Source organism: Ptiloglossa arizonensis, chromosome 9, assembly GCF_051014685.1.
Source record: "Ptiloglossa arizonensis isolate GNS036 chromosome 9, iyPtiAriz1_principal, whole genome shotgun sequence".
Classification (NCBI taxonomy): Eukaryota; Metazoa; Arthropoda; class Insecta; order Hymenoptera; family Colletidae; genus Ptiloglossa; species Ptiloglossa arizonensis.
Genome location: NC_135056.1, coordinates 17,569,870 through 17,589,111, shown reverse-complemented (window position 1 = coordinate 17,589,111; position 19,242 = coordinate 17,569,870). Strand labels below are relative to the sequence as shown.

The following is a 19,242-nucleotide window of genomic DNA, read 5'->3' as shown; positions in this document are numbered from 1 at the left end:
AATCGTTCGGGTATTCACGAAGGGGACACACGGTGACATCATTTTTTCAGCGAGGAGATCGAGTTTCTACTGGCCTGTTGCGAGACGAATCACGATGGCAAAATCGACTATGTGGCTTTCATGGACCGGTTCCACGAGCCAGCGAAAGAGATCGGTTTTAATCTCGCAGTTCTTCTCACTAACTTGTCCGAGCACATGCCGAACGAGCCCAGACTGGCGAGGTTCCTCGAGACAGCTGGTTCCGTATTGAACTACTTCGAGCCCTTCCTAGGTCGAATCGAGATCTTAGGCGGTAACAAGAAGATCGAGCGGGTGTACTTCGAGATCAAGGAATCGAACATCGAGCAATGGGAGAAACCACAGATCAAGGAGTCGAAGAGAACCTACTTCTACAACACCGTCGTGGAGGCCGGCGAGAAAGAGAAACTGGAGACGTTCATAAACTTCTGCGAGGACGCCATCTTTGAGATGCAACACGCTAGCGCGTTGATGGCCGTGGAGGAGAGCGGGGGAATCGGTAAAGCCAGGGAGTCCTCTTACACCTACATGACGGACGACGACGAGGAGAGGAACAAGGATCCGATCAGGAGGGGTATTCAAACGTTCAAGGACAGTATTTACTTCTTCTTCTCCATATTCTCGCCGAGCAACATCAAGCACAAGATCGCCGAGATGCAACAGATGACGTTCCTGGAACTCTTTGTCGGTTTCTTCAAAATAATATTCTACGCGTTCTACTATTCCGGATTCAGCTTCGGCTACGTGATCGGTTACTTCATGAGGTTGCTGTTGGCGCTGATGAAAGGACCGCACGTGGAGGAACCTGTGGTGGAGGTGAAGGAGGAGGAAGAGAAACCGTCGAGACATCTGCCTGCCCTGCCACCGACACCGGACGAATCCAATTTACAGGTTTGTTCGCTCGTTTGTTTCGACAACGAACGTACCGATGATTAAACTCTGATCATTGTGCAGGTGCAAGCCTTCGGAATGGACATAACGAAAGAGGAAGGCGGACAGATAAAGATCGTGCCCCACGAATCGGCCGCCTCGACCCCGCAGTCGAGCATCGAAGAAACCGGTGAAAGCACACCGGAAGAGGCGGCTGGTGAAGAGGGTGCGAGGACCGAAGGTCCCACTGGCGGAGACTCGGAGTCACCTGTTTCCTTGGCCGACTTGCTAGGGTACGATAGAGTCTTCCGTAGTTTCTATATCGATTATCGGTGTCGTATGTAAATTACGACGTCGCGGCCAAATATATACAGCAGAAGTTAATTTTACGGAGGAAGGATCGATCGTGGAACCTATGTTAACGTTTCTCCATTTCTCTCGAACGTGTTCTCTTTTGCGTATCACCCTGTACACACCTTCGATGCAATCTTCTTCTTTTCTTTGCCAGATCGTTGTACGCAACTTTCCTCTCTCCGTTCACTGTACTCGTTGCAAAACGACTCGCGTTCGTACATTAATATTACTATTGAATATTTAAACAGCGGTGAACAGGCCAGAGCTCAGGCTGCAGCCGCTGCCGAAGCAGCTGCTGCGCAACAGGCAGCAATGGCCGCGGTCGAAGCCGAGGCGAAACAGGAAACGACCACGGAGACATCGTCTTCCAGTATTGATTTCTCCGAGTACACTCACCGAGTGGTGTCCTTCCTCGCCCGAAACTTCTACAACTTGAAATACGTCGCTCTGGTTCTAGCTTTCTGCATCAATTTCATGTTGTTGTTCTACAAGGCAAGGATGATTTCTTTTTTACGCGCCGGGGACCTTGAGCACCGAAAATCTCGTCACGCGTTACGCTATAAATTGTTTCACAGGTGTCGTCCTTGGCTGGCGATTCGGACGAGGAAGGCAGCGGTGAGGCAATGGTGGATATATTGGCAGAGATGTCTGGCGAAGGTCCATCTGGTTCCGGAAGCGGCAGCGGGATGGAAATGGGAAGCGGTAGCGGGGAAAATGAATCGGAAGAGGAGGAGGACGCGTACGCTCTGGAGTACGTGGAGGTGGCCGAGGATTTCTACTACATGGCTCACGTTATGAGGCTCATGGCTGCTCTACATTCGATCGTCTCGCTCGCTATGCTGGTCGCCTATTACCATCTGAAGGTACCAAGAGCTTTGCCTCTAGAGTCTCGATACCCGACTGTCTTTACGAGTTGCAATGTCTTTTCTATGGACTACTCTACCTCGCCAACAGTGCTTTTACCAACAATGTTTCGGTACCGACACCGAGCACGACTGTGCTTCGAAATATGTGTTATTCCATTATAGTTGCAATAATATAAGTTACTTCTGTATTTGCAGTTTTTTTGAATACGAAGACAACGAATCTTTAATTTTCCATAAGTAGAGGAAATAAGACACGCTACTCAGTTCACGATTCGTAGACCGTGTATCAAAGTCTCGAGTCACGAGAATATCTATTGATGAAAATGTGCACGATTCAGGTACCACTGGCCATCTTCAAACGGGAGAAGGAAATCGCGCGAAGAGTGGAATTCGATGGTCTGTATATTGCCGAGACACCGGAAGAGGACGACATCAAGGCGCATTGGGACAAAATGGTGATATCGGCGAAAACGTTCCCGGTGAACTATTGGGACAAGTTCGTGAAGAAGAAAGTAAGACAGAAGTACAGCGAGACGTACGATTTCGACTACATCAGCAATTTGCTCGGTATGGAGAAGACTTCGTTCAGCCAGCAGGAAGAAGAGGGTTCCGGTTTGGTGCACTTGTAAGTAAAAAGTGGCACGATCGATCTGTATACGACCATTTTTACTGACATCTCGTGTGCTTTCAGCATTGTAAATATCGACTGGAGGTATCAAGTTTGGAAGGCTGGTGTCACCATCACGGACAATGTGAGTGACCTTCGATCGTTAATGTACACGTCATCGACTCCACTCTGTTACATCGCGTTTCTGTTGTTTCTTTCCAGGCATTTTTGTACAGTTTGTGGTACTTCATATTCTCGATTCTCGGCAATTACAACAACTTCTTCTTCGCGGCTCATTTGCTGGACGTTGCGGTCGGATTCAAGACGCTACGTACGATCTTGCAATCCGTGACGCACAACGGCAAACAATTGGTGTTGACGGTGATGCTACTGACAATCGTTGTCTATATATACACGGTCATAGCGTTCAACTTCTTTAGGAAATTTTATATTCAAGAGGAAGACGACGAGGTGGACAAAAAGTGTCACGACATGTTAACGGTACGAATTGGAAGAAGGTTTTCGCGTTTGGTGGTCCCTCGCGCGTATGAATTTCAATCGAGTGAAATTTTTCTCGCAGTGCTTCGTGTTCCATCTGTACAAAGGCGTCAGAGCTGGCGGCGGTATCGGTGACGAAATTGGCGAGCCTGACGGCGATGACTACGAGGTCTATCGTATCATGTTCGACATCACCTTCTTCTTCTTCGTCATTGTCATTCTGCTGGCTATTATTCAGGGTAAGTCACTTTAGATTTCCAAATCCTCTCGCGAATCCCGTTCTATTGCTATTTTAATTTCTTTCTTTCTCTCGTCAGGTTTGATTATCGACGCGTTCGGTGAACTTCGAGACCAGCTCGAGAACGTGAAAACGAATATGGAGAGCAATTGCTTCATCTGTGGCTTGGGAAAGGAATATTTCGACACGGTTCCCCATGGTTTCGACACGCACGTTCAACAGGAACATAATCTTGCTAATTATATGTAAGCGGTTGACTGGAGCGTTCGCGATCGTTCTCGGTACGTGGTATCCTTTCGGTGGAATATCGAACCCCTATTTACGTTCACAGGTTCTTCCTCATGCACTTGATCAACAAACCGGACACCGAGTATACCGGTCAGGAGACGTACGTGTGGAACATGTATCAGCAAAGGTGTTGGGACTTCTTCCCTGTCGGTGACTGCTTCCGCAAACAGAACGAGGCGGTGGAGGAAGAAGCAAAGAAGAAATAATGATTCTTCGTCTCGCGTCGTTGTACACGCGTCTGAACGACCAATCGATCGTTACTCGACCTGAAACGTCTTCGATAATCGTAGTCTCTAATTTCTACACGCAAAACGGATGCATTAATAACATTTGACTACCTAAGATCGAACTTTTGGACGGCTGGTACTCGCTCGTACGCTGGAACGTCGAACGCGTGTGTACTTTTTACATTCGACATTTATCGTTATTCCAAGTCTTACGCAAAGTTTTTAAGCCGCGAATAGGGCGCGTTATCGTATAGGAATTCTTCCGAGTCGCACGCGTTTCGGTCGAAATCCGCTAGCAAGCGCGAACGAGCGAACAGGCTAGGGAGACTGGTGAAATATTTTTCCAACCTATTTTTCCAACTTTGTAAAGGTAACTGGATCGTATAACCAACAGTTTCCTCCTTAGATAGGTAATTGCAAAATGTTGTTAATCATTGATCACGGAAACCGACTGCACAAATTCTTACATTATCATAAACGTTACGATTGCCTTCTTTTCATACGTCGGGCGACCACACTTGTGCATAAATAATTTAATTCATTAACACGTAATGTTTGAGGTATACATACATAAGATAATTACGTAAGTTGAAGGTGTTTAAAGTTTATATAAATTGCGAAAAGAATCTCTACGATTACGTGGATACTTTTTAATGATCATTGACGACTGAAATTGCGATATAATCAAAGATGTCAATACGTTGTAAATAACGATCTACGACGAGATTACCTGAGAATAAAGAAAGACATACTTCTTTACACCGTTTTCGAGATTCGAATCGAACGAACCGCATCCTTATCACACGCCGGTGTCCTCTCCCAACGATAAGAGATTACCGATCACGAACGAGGACAAGTGTATCGATTAACCCTCGAGACTTCCAACAACCACGTGACGCTCGATACGTTTCTCTCGAATACGTCCGATCGAAGAACCATGATTTTTTATCAATCTCTTCGCCCGATGAAAAATCTGGAAATCGTTGCGAAATCTCTCGATCTCTTAACGACTCGAGAAACCTTCTTACGAATCGTCGACGATCGATCGAACGCGTATCGGTGCATCGACGGTTGCAACGGGACGCGTAAAGGGATGCACCGTCGAACACGTTCATCGATCTTCGGTTCGGTTAACGCGGGGTGTGCGCGATCGATGAACGACTCGAGAACAACGAAAAGACGTCGTCGCGGTGGAACACGACGGTGCGGTGTACCGTTTCCCGGTGTACGCAGTTTCTCATTCGCGTTTGTAAAAACGAAAAAATCGCGGTCCTACCTCCTTGCGGGATGCCCGATGGAGGGAAAGAGGTCGCGCAAGCGCCCCTATTCTAACGCCGGCGGTTAAGAGCCTCGGGGCGAAAATGCACCATGCCATGGGAGTGTCAGCGGGTGAACGTCGCTGCGGTCAAAATACTGTGATGCAGGCGAGGAACGGGATTTGCGACAAAATCGAGAACTACATATCCGAGCTCGGACAGTGGTACGTAAACGCGTGAGGATCGCTCCAGGTGCGAAACCATCGAGGGAAACCGTTTCCGCCCACGAACCGGCTAAACGGCGGCAATCATCGTCAACCGGGAGGGGGTGGTTCCTGGTATAAAAGTGGCGGGTGTTCGCGACAAATTTTCTCATCGTAACCTCTACCACCCCCTCCCCTCTCGATACGTAAACGATGATCTCGTTTGTTCTCAGTGCAGCGAGTTTGTGCACCGTTTCTCAACAAATACAATTCTCTTTCAACCTAACACCGAGAAAGTAACGGGATACTTTCGACGAGTTAATTTTCGCGTTTAAAAATTTCTCGAATTCATCGATTCGTCGATCGATCGCTGTTTCGTCCGCTCGAACGCGTTCTCGTTGAGATTCTTTCTACGAGAAATTTTCCGGGGGTTGATTCAAGTTTGTCGACTCGTCGAGTACACGCGCGCGGATACGCAGAGAACGTTGCGACCCGATGTGACCGAGTCTCGTGAAACGTACTCCCCGGTTGTCGATTACGTAAATACTCGTACGGACGATTATCGTCGTCGAATCGTTATCTTCTGTTCTTTGTTCGCAGGGCGGTATGGAGAGCGATAATAATGGGGCAATTCTTGTCCCTGGTGTTGTGTTTCATGACGCTCGCGAATCATCACATCAACACCGAGTATCAACTCTCGCTTCCGACCGGTAAGTGATTATCGAGCGATCGGTGCCCGCCCGGTGCTAATTTCTCGCCAGATGAAAACGGATCGCGATGTTATCACGGGACGATATGGTTTCTGCGAGACAGGACAAAATCTTCCCCATTACGTTCTGATGTGCCTTGTATACACAACCTGGATGTCCTGCCGAGGGGTGGGGAACGGCCTAATTTCGGTCATAAAGGCCCGCGGATGGAGGTACTTGTTGTTGGCACTCATTGACGTCGAAGCATGCACACTTGTAACATCCGCGCATCAATTCACCAGCCTGGCTAGCATACAGGTACGCGCTAATGATGTCACGTCGGAGATTTCGGCGTCGCGTCTCGCTAGAAAACGATGACGAAGTTCTTTACCACGAACGGTACTTGCAACGCGAGTAACCTCTGGAACGAGTATTCGTTCCGGTGAAAATTAGAATGAATACATATCGTTCGTATATTTAAAAATTTTCCAAATTTCTAAATCCTTGGTTCTTCGAATGGAAATCAATTTCGAATCAATCTCGAGAATACAAACGTAGAAATTCGAACAAAAACGAAATTCAATTTTCCTCGATACGCTAAAGAATCACGAGAAAATCCACGCAGCCCTTGATCCATCGTTGATCGTGCTAGAATTGAAAATCACCTTTTTTTATTCTATTTTTTTCTTTTACGAATATTTTACCAAACTCGAAACTAAATTCTATCGAGGACGGATGCATCTTATTTGCGATCAGCGTCCAAGATTTCTGTCCCCGTGGAGCAATACGCCGCGCGGTTAATCGGCGCGCGACTTGTAGCGAAATGTTGGTCACTGAGCAGTCAATCGAAGCAGCGTAGTATTCGTGGGGACATGAATGACACGGAACGTCCACTGTATCGAATGTACAACCACCGGGTGAAAGGAGGCCACCGGGTCTTCGACCCGATACACACTTACCCCGCGGCGGCTATTCTTGATCCGCGCGAGATGGAGACCGTGCAAACTTCGTCATTGTCATTCGCACGGCATTGAAGCCTCGTACGAGGCGAACGACACGTCCCGATGGATCGTATCGAGAAATCTGTTTCAGTTGCTCTACTGCGTGGCGATACCGGTCGCGTTGGCGTTATCGTGCTTGGTCCTCGGGGTGAGGTACCGGATGGTGCACATCGTCGGTGTTTCCGTTTGCCTGATGGGCGTGGGATGTTTGGTCTGGGCGGGAATCGACGACAATAAAGATCCTGCGTCCACAGGTGATCACGTTACGCCTACGTACCGATGTTTAACGTATTTCGAACGGTCGTCGATCCCCGAAATTTGTTGAAATCTCGTGCTTCCTATGCGAAGGAAAGAATCAGCTGGTCGGCGACATGCTGTGCCTCGGCGGGGCTGTATTGTTCTCGGTGACCACCGTGCTCCAGGAACTGGCCGTGAAAACCGTCGATATTATCGAGTATCTGGGCATGATCGGTTTCTTCGGCACGATCCTGAGCTGCATGCAAACGTGAGTCAACGACGAACGAATAATCGAGATCTCGTACCGGCGGAACGTTTATCGTTGATTACAGGGCCGTGTTGGAGAGCTTGAAATTGGAAACGTTTCATTGGAACAACGCACCGGTGATCACGTTCCTGGTGGTCTACTGTATCGCGCAGTTCGTCTTTTTCTCGTTGGTACCGGTCATATTGCACGAATCTGGCGCAACGGCTTTACAGCTGGCGTTGCTGACAGCGGACTCGTTCAACGTATTATCTGGCATGTTGATTCACGAGTACAAGGTATCCATTTAATTCGAGGGGCGGTGACGATTCTCGAACGTTGTAACCCACGGAGAGATCCTTCACGCGCTTCTCTTAATTCGTTCGGTTGTCCGTGCCGGCAATTGTACGCTCTGATACACTCCTTCCTCCTGTTCCAGTTTCACGTATTGTATTTCGTCTCGTACACGCTCACGGTGACCGGCATATACATCTACGCGATAAAAAGAACGTCGATATCGTCGAACTCGCGGAGACAGCACGTTGAACTCCCCGCTCCGGACTACAGGTAACATTTGTACTACGAACGATTGTATCTTCAGAGATCTACCTCGAATCGGATTAATTGAACACGGAGGGGAGAACGGGGTCGAAGGTGATCGACATCGATCGTTCGTCCATTTTCGAACGCCGCGTTCAATACATTTTCGATGACAAGATCGTAACGAGACGAATGGAGAACGCAGGCGACCTTGAAACGTCCTTGGCGTCGACGTCGATCATCCTCGTCCCGTCGCGACATTTTAACGTCACCTTCCACGTTCGTTGACTCTCGTGTGTATAATTTTGTTTGCAGCAAGAGCGCAACCTCGATCAAATTTTCCACTAATACATCATTCTTGGAATCCCTTGCACGTTTCAGAAATAGTTTCTCCCCTACCTAACTCCCACTACTATTAATGGTCCTCTACGGCTGACGAGAAAATTAACAAAGAATTGACTGTGAATTAAAGAGACGTCATTTTAAGACACATGTCTCATCCCGACGTCGGGGAGGTGGAAATGGCCCGACGCCCCTCGACGAACTCGTGTTCGGGGATATCCGGCGTGAGCGGCGCCCTGGACGCTAGGGCGCCGAACCACGGGAACGAGATGAAAACGATGGACACGATGGACGCGACCAGTTTGCCACCGAGCGTGAGCTTTGACACGGCCTTCACCTCGTTCTACGAAAGCTACTACGACGATTGAAGCACCGTGAGAAACCGCGACTGAGCGAACGGGAAACGTACACGCGTACAATGTACGATGTATGTACATTCTCCGCGACTGGTTCGCTCGTGTTAATGTTTTACACGAAATTTTAAATCGGCGACGAGGGAAACGTTGCCCCGCGTACACGATGTTAATCAATAAACGGCAAATAGATATATCTACCCGTCGATTAAGTTTGCAACGCACGGATAACGTGTCTCGATTAATCGAAAGGTTTTTTCCAAGAATTTCACCGTTTTAATATCCAGCAGTGATACGAACGCGATCTTCGTTGTTAATTTGTATATTTATCGAGAATACGAGTACCTATTATACATATATCCTTGTTGCTCAAAATAGTTTCTAACGTGTAAGAGTAATACAACCGATTGTTATTAGATTCGAATAATAGATCCGGTGACGAACGTTGACTAATTTCTCGTTGTACTAATAAGTAAGAATCGTTGATACTTCTTTTGTTAATTCTATCGATCGATTTCATTCGCAAGTATGTTGCGCCGAACTTACATTATATCGTCCATGCACGTGTCGAAACGTTGTTTCATGTATTGTGTATATTTTTTTGAAATAAAGTAATAAACGAACGTAAAAACCGATTCAAATTCTACCTCAACTTTTAACGTATTTTTATGTTAGGTATTATAATTGGGGCGCTGCCTGATGTACATACTATTGGTTTCGTAGATTTTAAACGAACCGCGTGCTTCGACGTGTTTATCATTCGTTTAATGGGACATCTGTTGGCCACGCTTCGTGAAAATCAGTGACGATGCCGCAATGGCGGGTTCTATAGAGATTCCACTTCGTGACACAGACGAGGTGAATATTTTTGTTTCCGACTCCGAAATTTATTATTATTAATATACTGAGGGAAACTTAAGGGTGTTCTCTATCCGTCTATTGAGTGCAACTGAAATTTTGTTCGGCAATCGTGATAAAAGGACGTTTCAGTGAACCTAACCTCTACAAGGGATACTTGTGCAATAAAGCGTACACATACGATGTAGCTGTACACAGAATGTTAATTTAATACATCAAAATTTATTCTATAATACGATACATAGATGGCTATCGTTTTACGTGTTTTGATTGAATTATTTTTATCCTGTTGGTTTTATTTTATTCATGTTGTTTTCAGTATGTCTAGTTTGTAACGTGTACGATAAAATGTCGGACGCTAGCCATTTGTTAATTAAAAATTTTCAATAAATCAAATGTTTTACCTACTCTTTGTCTAATTAAATGCCTCACCATGCCATTGTATTAATTCATTTTTTATAGATAATTGTTTTAATTCGTAAATTGCATTCTGTTAGGTAATAGAACTCTACCTTGATCAGTTACCAGAAGGAGATGAAGTTCTTGGAATTTTACGCCAAGAACATGCCCAACTTAATATCTGGGTCAATTTGGCCGTATGTATCTTCGATATATAAAGTTGCGATAATTGCGATAGGATAGTGAGAGAAAGTGAAACATATTGCTTTTCGTTCCAGCTTGAATATTACAAACAACATAAAATCGAAGATTTTATTAAAATACTTGAATCTTCTCGGATTGATGCAAATATTGATTACCGTGACTATGAGAAAGATCAAATGCGAGCATTGGACATGTTGGCTGCGTACTATGTCCAAGAAGCCAACAGAGAGAAAAATAAGGATAAGAAAAGAGACCTTTTTACAAAAGCCACATTATTGTATACAACTGCTGATAAAATCATTATGTATGACCAGGTATATGTATTGTTTGTACTAATTTTGTCGGTATTTCAAAATATTCAGACGTCTTACGTAAATATAATTTATTTTAAAGAATCATTTGCTTGGCCGAGCTTACTTTTGCCTCTTGGAAGGAGACAAAATGGATCAAGCCGATGCTCAATTCAATTTTGTACTGAATCAATCTCCGAATAATATTCCTTCTCTACTTGGTAAAGCTTGTATAGCTTTCAACAAAAAAGATTACCGTGGTGCACTTGCCTTTTACAAAAAAGCTTTGAGAACAAATCCAAACTGTCCAGCTGCTGTTAGATTGGGAATGGGCCACTGCTTTATGAAGTTGAGTAACCAAGAAAAAGCACGTCTAGCCTTTGAAAGAGCTTTACAATTAGACGGCCAATGCGTGGGAGCATTAGTCGGACTTTCGGTTTTAAAACTGAATCAGCAACAGCCTGACAGTATCAGAACCGGAGTGCAAATGTTGTCGAAAGCTTATACAATCGATTCTACAAATCCTATGGTGTTAAACCACTTAGCGAATCATTTTTTCTTTAAAAAAGATTACAATAAAGTGCAACACTTGGCACTCCATGCATTTCACAATACTGAAAACGAAGCTATGCGCGCAGAAAGTTGCTACCAGTTAGCCAGAGCATTTCACGTTCAAGTAAGCGCATTTACGTGTAGACTGAATACAAGTGATGCAGCTTTAATAAAAAGTTAAACTGTTTTAGGGTGATTATGATCAAGCATTTCAATACTATTATCAGGCAACTCAATTTGCACCTCCAGTTTTCGTGCTACCACACTTTGGTTTAGGTCAAATGTACGTTTATCGCGGTGATGCAGAAAATGTAAGTTTGACTAATTATTTAAAAAAATAGTACATATTGCGTAAAATAGATTTAAAAAAATCCATTTGTTGTTGCAGGCAGCACAATGTTTTGAAAAAGTTTTAAAAGCTCAACCGGGTAATTACGAAACAATGAAAATTCTCGGATCGTTATATGCAAATTCGAGTTCTCAATCAAAACGCGATATCGCCAAAAATCATCTTAGGAAGGTAACTGAACAATTTCCTGATGATGTTGAGGCATGGATCGAGCTGGCACAAATATTAGAACAAAGTGACCTTAATGCAGCCTTAAACGCATACGGTACTGCAACTAGAATTTTAAAAGAAAAAGTTCAAGCGGATATACCACCCGAAATTCTCAATAACGTTGGAGCTTTACACTATAGGTTTGTACCTTGTTTTATCTTCTAAATTTGATTTTTATTTTCGAATTAATATTTTTAACATTTGTCATTGTTCAAGGCTTGGAAATTTAGAAGAAGCTAGAAAAAATTTGGAAGAATCTTTGGCACGTTCTAAAGCTGATGCCTTACACGATTCTGTGTATTATAATTCTATTGCTGTTACAACAACGTATAATTTGGCACGCCTAAGCGAAGCTTTATGTATCTTTGATAAAGCAGAAAAATTGTACAAAGATATTTTAAAAGAGCATCCAAATTATGTAGATTGTTATTTACGACTTGGTTGTATGGCTCGAGATAAAGGACAAATTTACGAAGCATCCGATTGGTTTAAAGATGCTTTGAGAATTAACAATGAACATCCAGATGCGTGGTCTCTTCTGGGTAATTTACATTTAGCTAAGATGGAGTGGGGACCTGGCCAAAAGAAATTTGAGAGAATTCTTAAAAATCCAACAACAAGTACAGATGCATATTCTTTGATAGCTTTGGGTAATATTTGGTTGCAGACTCTACATCAAAGTGGAAAAGATAAAGATCGAGAAAAACGTCATCAAGATAGAGCATTAGCTATGTATAAACAGGTATAATACGAAATATTAGAAATTTGTGTTTAGTTGTTCGAACGTATATTATTGTGTACGTAATATCTGTAGGTTTTGCGAAACGATCCTAAAAATATTTGGGCAGCAAATGGAATTGGAGCGGTATTAGCACACAAAGGATGTGTGAACGAAGCCAGAGATATTTTTGCTCAAGTTAGAGAAGCGACGGCAGAATTTTGCGATGTTTGGTTAAATATTGCCCATATTTATGTGGAACAAAAACAATTTGTTAGCGCTATTCAAATGGTAATTCGTTGTTTCATGATCAGTATTGCAAATTAATTCGCAATAAAGACAGTGTACTATTTCATAAATATGTTTCTACAGTACGAAAATTGTCTTCGCAAATTCTATAAATATCATCACGTTGAAGTTCTGCAATATCTTGGAAGGGCTTACTTTAAGGCTGGTAAATTAAAGGAAGCAAAATTGACATTATTGAAGGTAAATCTTAGCGATATTTTTATTATATTTGTGCCCGTTAAAATAGTGAAATAACGAATGTTACTACTTTTAGGCGCGCAGAGTAGCCCCACAAGATACTGTTTTATTGTACAATATCGCACTTGTACTTCAACGTTTAGCAACGTATATTTTAAAAGATGAAAAATCGACTCTGACAACTGTACTGCAGGCAGTTCATGAATTGGGACTTTCCCATAAATATTTCCAATATTTGTCAACTCATGGAGACAGAATGGAACAACTCGCGGAAGCAGAAGCCAGAAGGTGTCAAGATTTATTGTCCCAAGCACAATATCACGTCGCCCGAGCTAGACGATTGGACGAAGAGGAGAAGATGCTCAGAAGGAAACAAGAAGAAGAAAGGTAGTAATACGAATGAAACGAAATTGATCCAACGTGACCAACGATTTTAAAATATTTTATAGGCAAGCGTTCAAAATGCGTCAGACCGAAGAACAACGAAAACTCGAAGAAATGCGACGCCAGAAAGAAGAAGAGATGTTACAAAAACGACAAGAGTACGTTGAAAAGACCAAAAATGCCTTGGTGTTTGGAGATATGCCCTCAGAGAAGCCCGGGAAGAAAGGGAAGAAGGCACGTACAGATCAGTACGTTAGCGACAGTGGTGGTTCCGGAAGGGACGAAGGGAGGGAGGAAACTCCAAGAGAACGAAAGCCTCGCAAAAGGAAAGCTAGTGGCGAACATAAAGAAAAGAAGGGCAAAGGCAAAGGAAGACGCAAGAAGGACATGGGAAGTGGTGAAAGTGGTAAGACGATGGTCTATATGATGTTCAATTAAATTGCTAATTTTGAGTGACCAAAATCTGTTAGGTCTACTATGGAAAGTATTCAAGGGTTTAAACGAAAAAATTTTGCAACTTAATACTCAGGTTCGGAGAGTGATCGACCCAAGGCGAAACGTGGAAGAAAAATGGGAGGTACTAAAAGGGACAAGGGATCTCGTAAAAGTACAGCCGAAACTTCAAAGGGTAAAAGTAGTTTCCTGTCGAAGGAAACTATATCGACCAGCGAATCCGACAGCGATTCGGGAGGTCTTAAAATTGCCAGCGGGTAAGAACGCGTTTTAGAAACGGAGTATCTCGAAACTACACGATGTCGAGCGTATCGATGACACGCGGTTTAATTTATTTCCCAGTGGTGAAAGCGGAAACGAGAGTCGTCCACGTGGTAGCCGAAGAATCGCATCCGACTCCGAGGGTTCACGAGCCTCGCGTTCCAGATCCCGTTCCAGATCCAAATCCAGGAGTCGTTCCAGAAGTAGCTCGCGTTCCCGTTCTCGTTCTCGTTCTCAGTCCAGATCGCAATCTCGTTCGCGATCCAGATCTCGATCGGGATCGAAATCCAGAAGCCCGTCGCGATCAAGGAGCCGATCCAGATCGAGATCGGGTTCAGCGAAGAGCGGATCGCGTTCGAGGTCGGGTTCTCGATCGAGATCAGGATCGAGGAAGAGTCAGTCACGGTCAAGGTCGCGCAGCGGTTCGAGAAAGAGCGGATCCCAGGCGAGATCAAGATCGGGATCGAGATCGCCCAGCGGATCCAGAAAAGCAATGTCCAGGTCCAGGTCAAGATCGAGGTCAAAATCGAGATCGAGGTCAAAGTCAAGATCGAGATCAAAGTCAAGGTCGAGATCCAGATCAAGAAGCGCTTCGCAATCTGGCAGAGAGGAACGCAGATCCAGAAGCAAGAGCCGATCGAAATCCAAGTCTGTCTCGAGATCGAGATCGCGTTCGGGTTCTAGATCAAAGAGTGGATCTCGAAGTCGCAGCCCGAGTGGATCGGCACGGTGAGTAATATATCTTATATTCGTTTTATCGAGAATATTTGTCGTCGTTTGAAATTTTCTCTCTCTCTCTCTCTGTCTTTCTTTCTTTCTTTCCCCCTTCCCCCACATCTTTGAAAACCATTTCAGTGTGCACATAGACGTACTTACCTCGTTGAATGCAGAACTCGTCGACGATCCGATCCGCCTCCTGTATCGTGAAAATCGTAACTCGTTTCTTCCAGATCTGCTACTCCAGAATCCAGAAAATCGGTTTCAGGCAGCGACGTTGGTTCCCGTCATTCGAGTTCGGACAGAGCCGGCGGGAGAAACGAAAGTGAATAAATCCGATGTTCGAGCGAAGATAACTGTCGGTACGCGTGAAAGATTCACTATATCGGTGAACTACACGGTATATATATACATACACACACACACACACACACACACATATATATATATATATATACTTTTTTGTAAGAGTGAATTTACATATGAAATATACAATTTTCGCGATATTTCTCAACGAACGTTTCGAACGCGACGGGGAGAAACCGTTACAAAAAGATGGCGCGCGTGACGTACTGACAACCGTTCGAGATCACGATTACACTTCGATCATCCTTCGATTATCGAAACACGCTTTCAACGCGGCTAAAACGATCTCGAGATCGAACGAGTTACATAGAAACATAGATGCACATCAAAGTAATTTCTGTTCCGCGCACGTATTTTGTCACGATATTGTTTAGTTACAGTGATTCAACGTCAAATACACCGTACGTGTTTTTATTCTCGTAACTGTATTTAAAACTTCCGGACGTATGGCGATTAATCATTTTACGCAAAATTACTACGATTTCATATGTAAATTAGTTCAATTTCTAAACAGACATTACTCTTCCTCATTATTAGTCTGTTGATACTTTGTACAATAAACAGATAGTTTTAATCGATATTAAACATTGAAGTTGATTATTATTATTAAACGATGAGCAAAAGAATTGTAGTAGAACAATCCTTTCGATTATGTTAGCCATCGCTGTGCAAGCAAAGTGTAACAAGGTTGTGCTAACAACGAACGAATCGTTTTATATTAAAAACTCACAAATAAAGAGATATTGAAATTAATTCGCTGTTGTGTTCGTATTGACCGTGGCGACGTGTACGATTAAGATATTGCACTTGCACACGGTACGTGTTCCTTATGCGCTATATGTTCCCGTATCGATCGTAACGGTCATTTAAAATAAATTATGAACGTTCTCTTGAAGTGAACAAAACGCCTATAGAGTCGCTATTTACAACTCCCGTAACGGTTGCCCCCTGATTTTAGCTTCAATGTTCCAGCGTTTATACACGCGGTAATCTTTCACGTTTCTCTCGTACGTTTTCTGCTCGCTGTAGTTTTTACAGTTACAAAATACTCGACACTGCGACCCAATCGTGTTATCACCTGTCGTCTCTTGGCAAACACGAATTATTCAATTATTTAGACCTTCCGTTCGCAATCGTTGAATTCGATCGTTACGCATAGCACGAATACACGTTACAATGTACACGTAGGGCATTGTTCAAATCTTTGGTAAAAAATTACGAGGATATTGCATAGAGTTAACGGGAAAATTCAAACATCCGAATAAATTGAACGGACAAACATCATTCGCACGTATTGGTGGGTTCTTTATATAATTTTGTAAACGAGTTTGGTTTGCTCGGTTTAATGTCCGTTAAATAAATGATAAAAAAATCTACAGTCGCGTCTAAGGAAATTTTTTATAAAGGCTCACCAGTTGTGTTGTAGAGAGTTATAGTTTGACAAGAAAACACAAGTTTCGTCGATTAGTTTTAAAGCACACTTCTACGTACTGTCTTCGGTGCCATTTTCTTATACTCTCTATACTTTTCTAACATTGAAATGATTCTCTCAGTGTACATTTCAGATTGTTTCTTTGCTCGATCAAATTCAATAGTTACCATCTTGAACAAAATTTCCTTTGCGTAATAAAATTCAACGAACTCTGTCGCCTCGTACAATTTTTATATTCGGTAAGTTTCTTTGTTTCTTTATCGAGGACTGGATGTTTTCTTTTTAAATTTCGTATATTTTAAATTTAACGCAATACCGACGCGATCAAAATGAATTTATCGTTGGCGCATATAGATCACGGCTATAGCTTGGTATATCGATTGGTAATTTATAGCCACGACGAGGGAAAAATTACCGGGGGAACACAATCTGTTGGAACGAAAGCAAGAATAATATTCAGTTGCGGAATCGTTTCGAACGTGAAGCTTCTTGATCCCTTGGGGACATCAGATAGCGAAACCGTTTTGTTGCTCATCTCGTACGCCAGTTCGTGCACCGTTTACAGCGAAACGACCCTCTCTCACCCCCTTTGAATTCCTGCTAAACAATTTCATCGAGCACAAGCTCAGACCTGGCGTCCGTTATTTGCTGGCAAAATTCCTAGCCCAGAACAACTGTAGTTTATCGCAGCTGCTTTAATCCCGGTGGTGCATAAACCTCGGTAAATCTCACCGTGTATACCAGCCAAGATTATACTCTGTACACGCGTAACAACGTTGTCCGACAATATCGGCTATAGAGTCAATTCTCTGAACTGAATTTCCCGCGTGCGGGAATTAGAGCCGACTGGGATCCGTTCAAAGATTCAATCTCGACACTCTTCGTGTTCCTTTCCTCGATAATCGTAATCGTAACGAATAATCTTTGAGCATCGATCGGTATTGCTCGTCTTTTAGCCTCAGAATATAGTAGTTTCAGAGCGTGGCTATAACGTTGGAAAAATCGGTACACGGTGGAGTGGAGTGTCTACCTTGGGACATCGCTGCCACTTATCGTTCCATTATAGTAACGTTTAAACCATTGAGTATACCCGGTGCGTATAGTACACGTTGCGTACACAGCGAAATCTCGAAGCAGTTTGCAGAGAAAGCAACAGTGAAAAGAGTAAAAAGGGAATACAACGAGACGGAAAGAGGGACACCAGCTCTATCCGAACTACGGAGATTCTGAGAGCTCAAAATGTTTGCCCTTTTGATCCGACTCTCAGGAGTGTGGATTTATTTCTCGTACCTCCCTCACGTCTGCTAAACCCTGATCCTCATCGTTTCTCATCGAATAGCGCGCTCCGTTCTCCCGTACCTACGAATCTCGGTTACCAACGCATCGCTCAATTACCCTAATCCGATGCTTCTCGTTGTCCACGTTTCGCGTCCTCGTCGCGCGATAATTTCGTTTCTATTTTTTTTCTTTTTTTTTCTACGCAGACCGTAACGAAGACCTTCACCAGTTCTCTACGCTTTTTTTCCCCCATCGGTTCTCTACGCTTTCCACGAATACTGTATCTCCAGTTGTTGTTCACGGAATGATAATTCTCATCTTTCTTAATTAACGCAGTTCCGCTCGAAGGTCGCGTTGTAATTAAAACGAGAAATATTACTCGTGAAACTTTTCGCTCGTTTAACGCGCGATTTTTCAATTCGGTCGGTTGCGATTATTATCGTAGCACGGTAGATTCGTGTGTATATATATATACATAAAGAAATTTTCTTGGCAGTCTTTGGTCGACAAAGTCGCTCAGAGTATATCGGAAGGAACAGAAGTTTTAATCAGGCTTCGTGAATTTTCACGCGATAACTTATAATATATGACGGATATTCGAGAATTACTAGCTTCGTTGGTAAGTCTGGAACTTTTGGTACAGAATTATTTACTATCTCCGGTACCTTGAAACCGGCTAATAGAATAGTCTCGCCGACTTCGAGTTTTGATTAGTTTTCCGCATTTGCATGTTCAACTCTTCACCTACTTAGAATGCTCCTTTAAAGAAATTTCTAAAAACCGGAGAAAAATCGTCCATCCGCGATTCGATTTTCATTCCCGTGAAACATAATTCGATGACTGGTTCGTTACCGATTCAGGAATATGAATCTTACGAACGTTATTTTCGTGCTCTCTGGATCGGGAGTAAATCGGAATTATTTTTAACGTGGAAACGGGCGACTGATCCAATTCGCTGTTGCGAACTTAACTCTTTTATCTTTATTTATTCGGAAAAGGCGAGACCCTGTGGAACGTTGAAACATTTTGTTAGAAATGTAGGTCAACTGCGTGTATTGCCAATTGTTAAATACCGAGAATAATTACTCGAGAGAGGAACAAGGTCGATTGAGCAAAAGTCCGTGTTATTTAAAATTCCGCGACATTGTGTTCCGTTTCGTGGCGCACAATTCGTACAATCGATCCTCATTGGTAACATTCTGGCTCGAAACATCTCTCCCCTGGTTCTCGATTCGGAAGACGTAAATTATTTCCGTTAATCGTGCTCGGATATAATTCCTCGAATACTCGCCCGGGGATGTTCGATAATCCCCCGTAAGATTTCGCGGTAACTTTTTAATCTCTCCGTATACCCTTGAAAAGTACAGTTGCATTTTTCGTTCGGCTCTTTCACCGGTACCGTTAAGTATACGTGAAAGTTCTCCGTCGGAAGAAGAAGCGTCGTCCATTATTCA

General features: G+C 43.5%; 3 protein-coding genes across 17 annotated transcripts in view; all 3 read left to right on the top strand.

The window, feature by feature from the left end:
* Ryr (Ryanodine receptor) overlaps window positions 1–4,725 on the top strand; it is a 38,892-nt gene extending 34,167 nt beyond the window's left edge. For 12 of the 14 annotated variants that reach the window (XM_076319786.1, XM_076319785.1, XM_076319782.1 and 9 more), the window contains 10 exons: window positions 51–909; window positions 973–1,181; window positions 1,491–1,734; window positions 1,818–2,105; window positions 2,447–2,733; window positions 2,800–2,860; window positions 2,938–3,216; window positions 3,296–3,452; window positions 3,531–3,696; window positions 3,783–4,725. In XM_076319786.1, coding sequence (XP_076175901.1) covers window positions 51–909; window positions 973–1,181; window positions 1,491–1,734; window positions 1,818–2,105; window positions 2,447–2,733; window positions 2,800–2,860; window positions 2,938–3,216; window positions 3,296–3,452; window positions 3,531–3,696; window positions 3,783–3,945 — 2,713 coding nt within the window. In that variant the 3' untranslated portion in view covers window positions 3,946–4,725. The remainder of the gene's footprint in view (window positions 1–50; window positions 910–972; window positions 1,182–1,490; window positions 1,735–1,817; window positions 2,106–2,446; window positions 2,734–2,799; window positions 2,861–2,937; window positions 3,217–3,295; window positions 3,453–3,530; window positions 3,697–3,782) is intronic. The other 2 variants (XM_076319789.1, XM_076319788.1) reach the window with 1 other exon arrangement.
* A 422-nt stretch (window positions 4,726–5,147) lies between these two features.
* LOC143151046 (solute carrier family 35 member F1) lies at window positions 5,148–9,381 on the top strand. 2 transcript variants are annotated; one of them, XM_076319791.1, is made up of 8 exons: window positions 5,148–5,446; window positions 6,026–6,135; window positions 6,239–6,432; window positions 7,207–7,369; window positions 7,464–7,620; window positions 7,685–7,895; window positions 8,036–8,163; window positions 8,609–9,381. In XM_076319791.1, the coding sequence occupies exons 1-8, from the start codon at window positions 5,328–5,330 to the stop codon at window positions 8,844–8,846; spliced, it is 1,320 nt and encodes a 439-aa protein (XP_076175906.1). In that variant the 5' UTR covers window positions 5,148–5,327; the 3' UTR covers window positions 8,847–9,381. The 2 variants fall into 2 exon arrangements, with proteins under 2 accessions (XP_076175906.1, XP_076175907.1); XM_076319792.1 differs by having other exon boundaries at window positions 8,518–8,678.
* Window positions 9,382–9,647: 266 nt separating this feature from the next.
* On the top strand, window positions 9,648–15,171 carry Ctr9 (RNA polymerase-associated protein Ctr9). Its single transcript, XM_076319790.1, has 14 exons — window positions 9,648–9,689; window positions 10,187–10,285; window positions 10,367–10,606; window positions 10,686–11,258; window positions 11,326–11,445; window positions 11,523–11,833; window positions 11,910–12,435; window positions 12,508–12,702; window positions 12,784–12,900; window positions 12,974–13,284; window positions 13,347–13,687; window positions 13,811–13,991; window positions 14,077–14,724; window positions 14,946–15,171. Exons 1-14 carry the CDS (start codon window positions 9,648–9,650, stop codon window positions 15,043–15,045), a joined length of 3,804 nt encoding a protein of 1,267 aa, XP_076175905.1. The 3' UTR covers window positions 15,046–15,171.
* Window positions 15,172–19,242: the final 4,071 nt, after the last annotated feature.

Bases quoted from the DNA above. Each gene is read 5' to 3' on its own strand.
- LOC143151046 (XM_076319791.1), top strand. From the start codon at position 5,328: ATGCACCATGCCATGGGAGTGTCAGCGGGTGAACGTCGCTGCGGTCAA. The intron at 6,136-6,238 runs GTAAGTGATTAT...TCTGCGAGACAG, and splicing joins TCAACTCTCGCTTCCGACCG to GACAAAATCTTCCCCATTAC. The intron at 6,433-7,206 runs GTACGCGCTAAT...AATCTGTTTCAG, and splicing joins CCAGCCTGGCTAGCATACAG to TTGCTCTACTGCGTGGCGAT.
- Ctr9 (XM_076319790.1), top strand. From the start codon at position 9,648: ATGGCGGGTTCTATAGAGATTCCACTTCGTGACACAGACGAG. The intron at 13,285-13,346 runs GTAGTAATACGA...AATATTTTATAG, and splicing joins AGGAAACAAGAAGAAGAAAG to GCAAGCGTTCAAAATGCGTC. The intron at 13,992-14,076 runs GTAAGAACGCGT...TTTATTTCCCAG, and splicing joins GGTCTTAAAATTGCCAGCGG to TGGTGAAAGCGGAAACGAGA.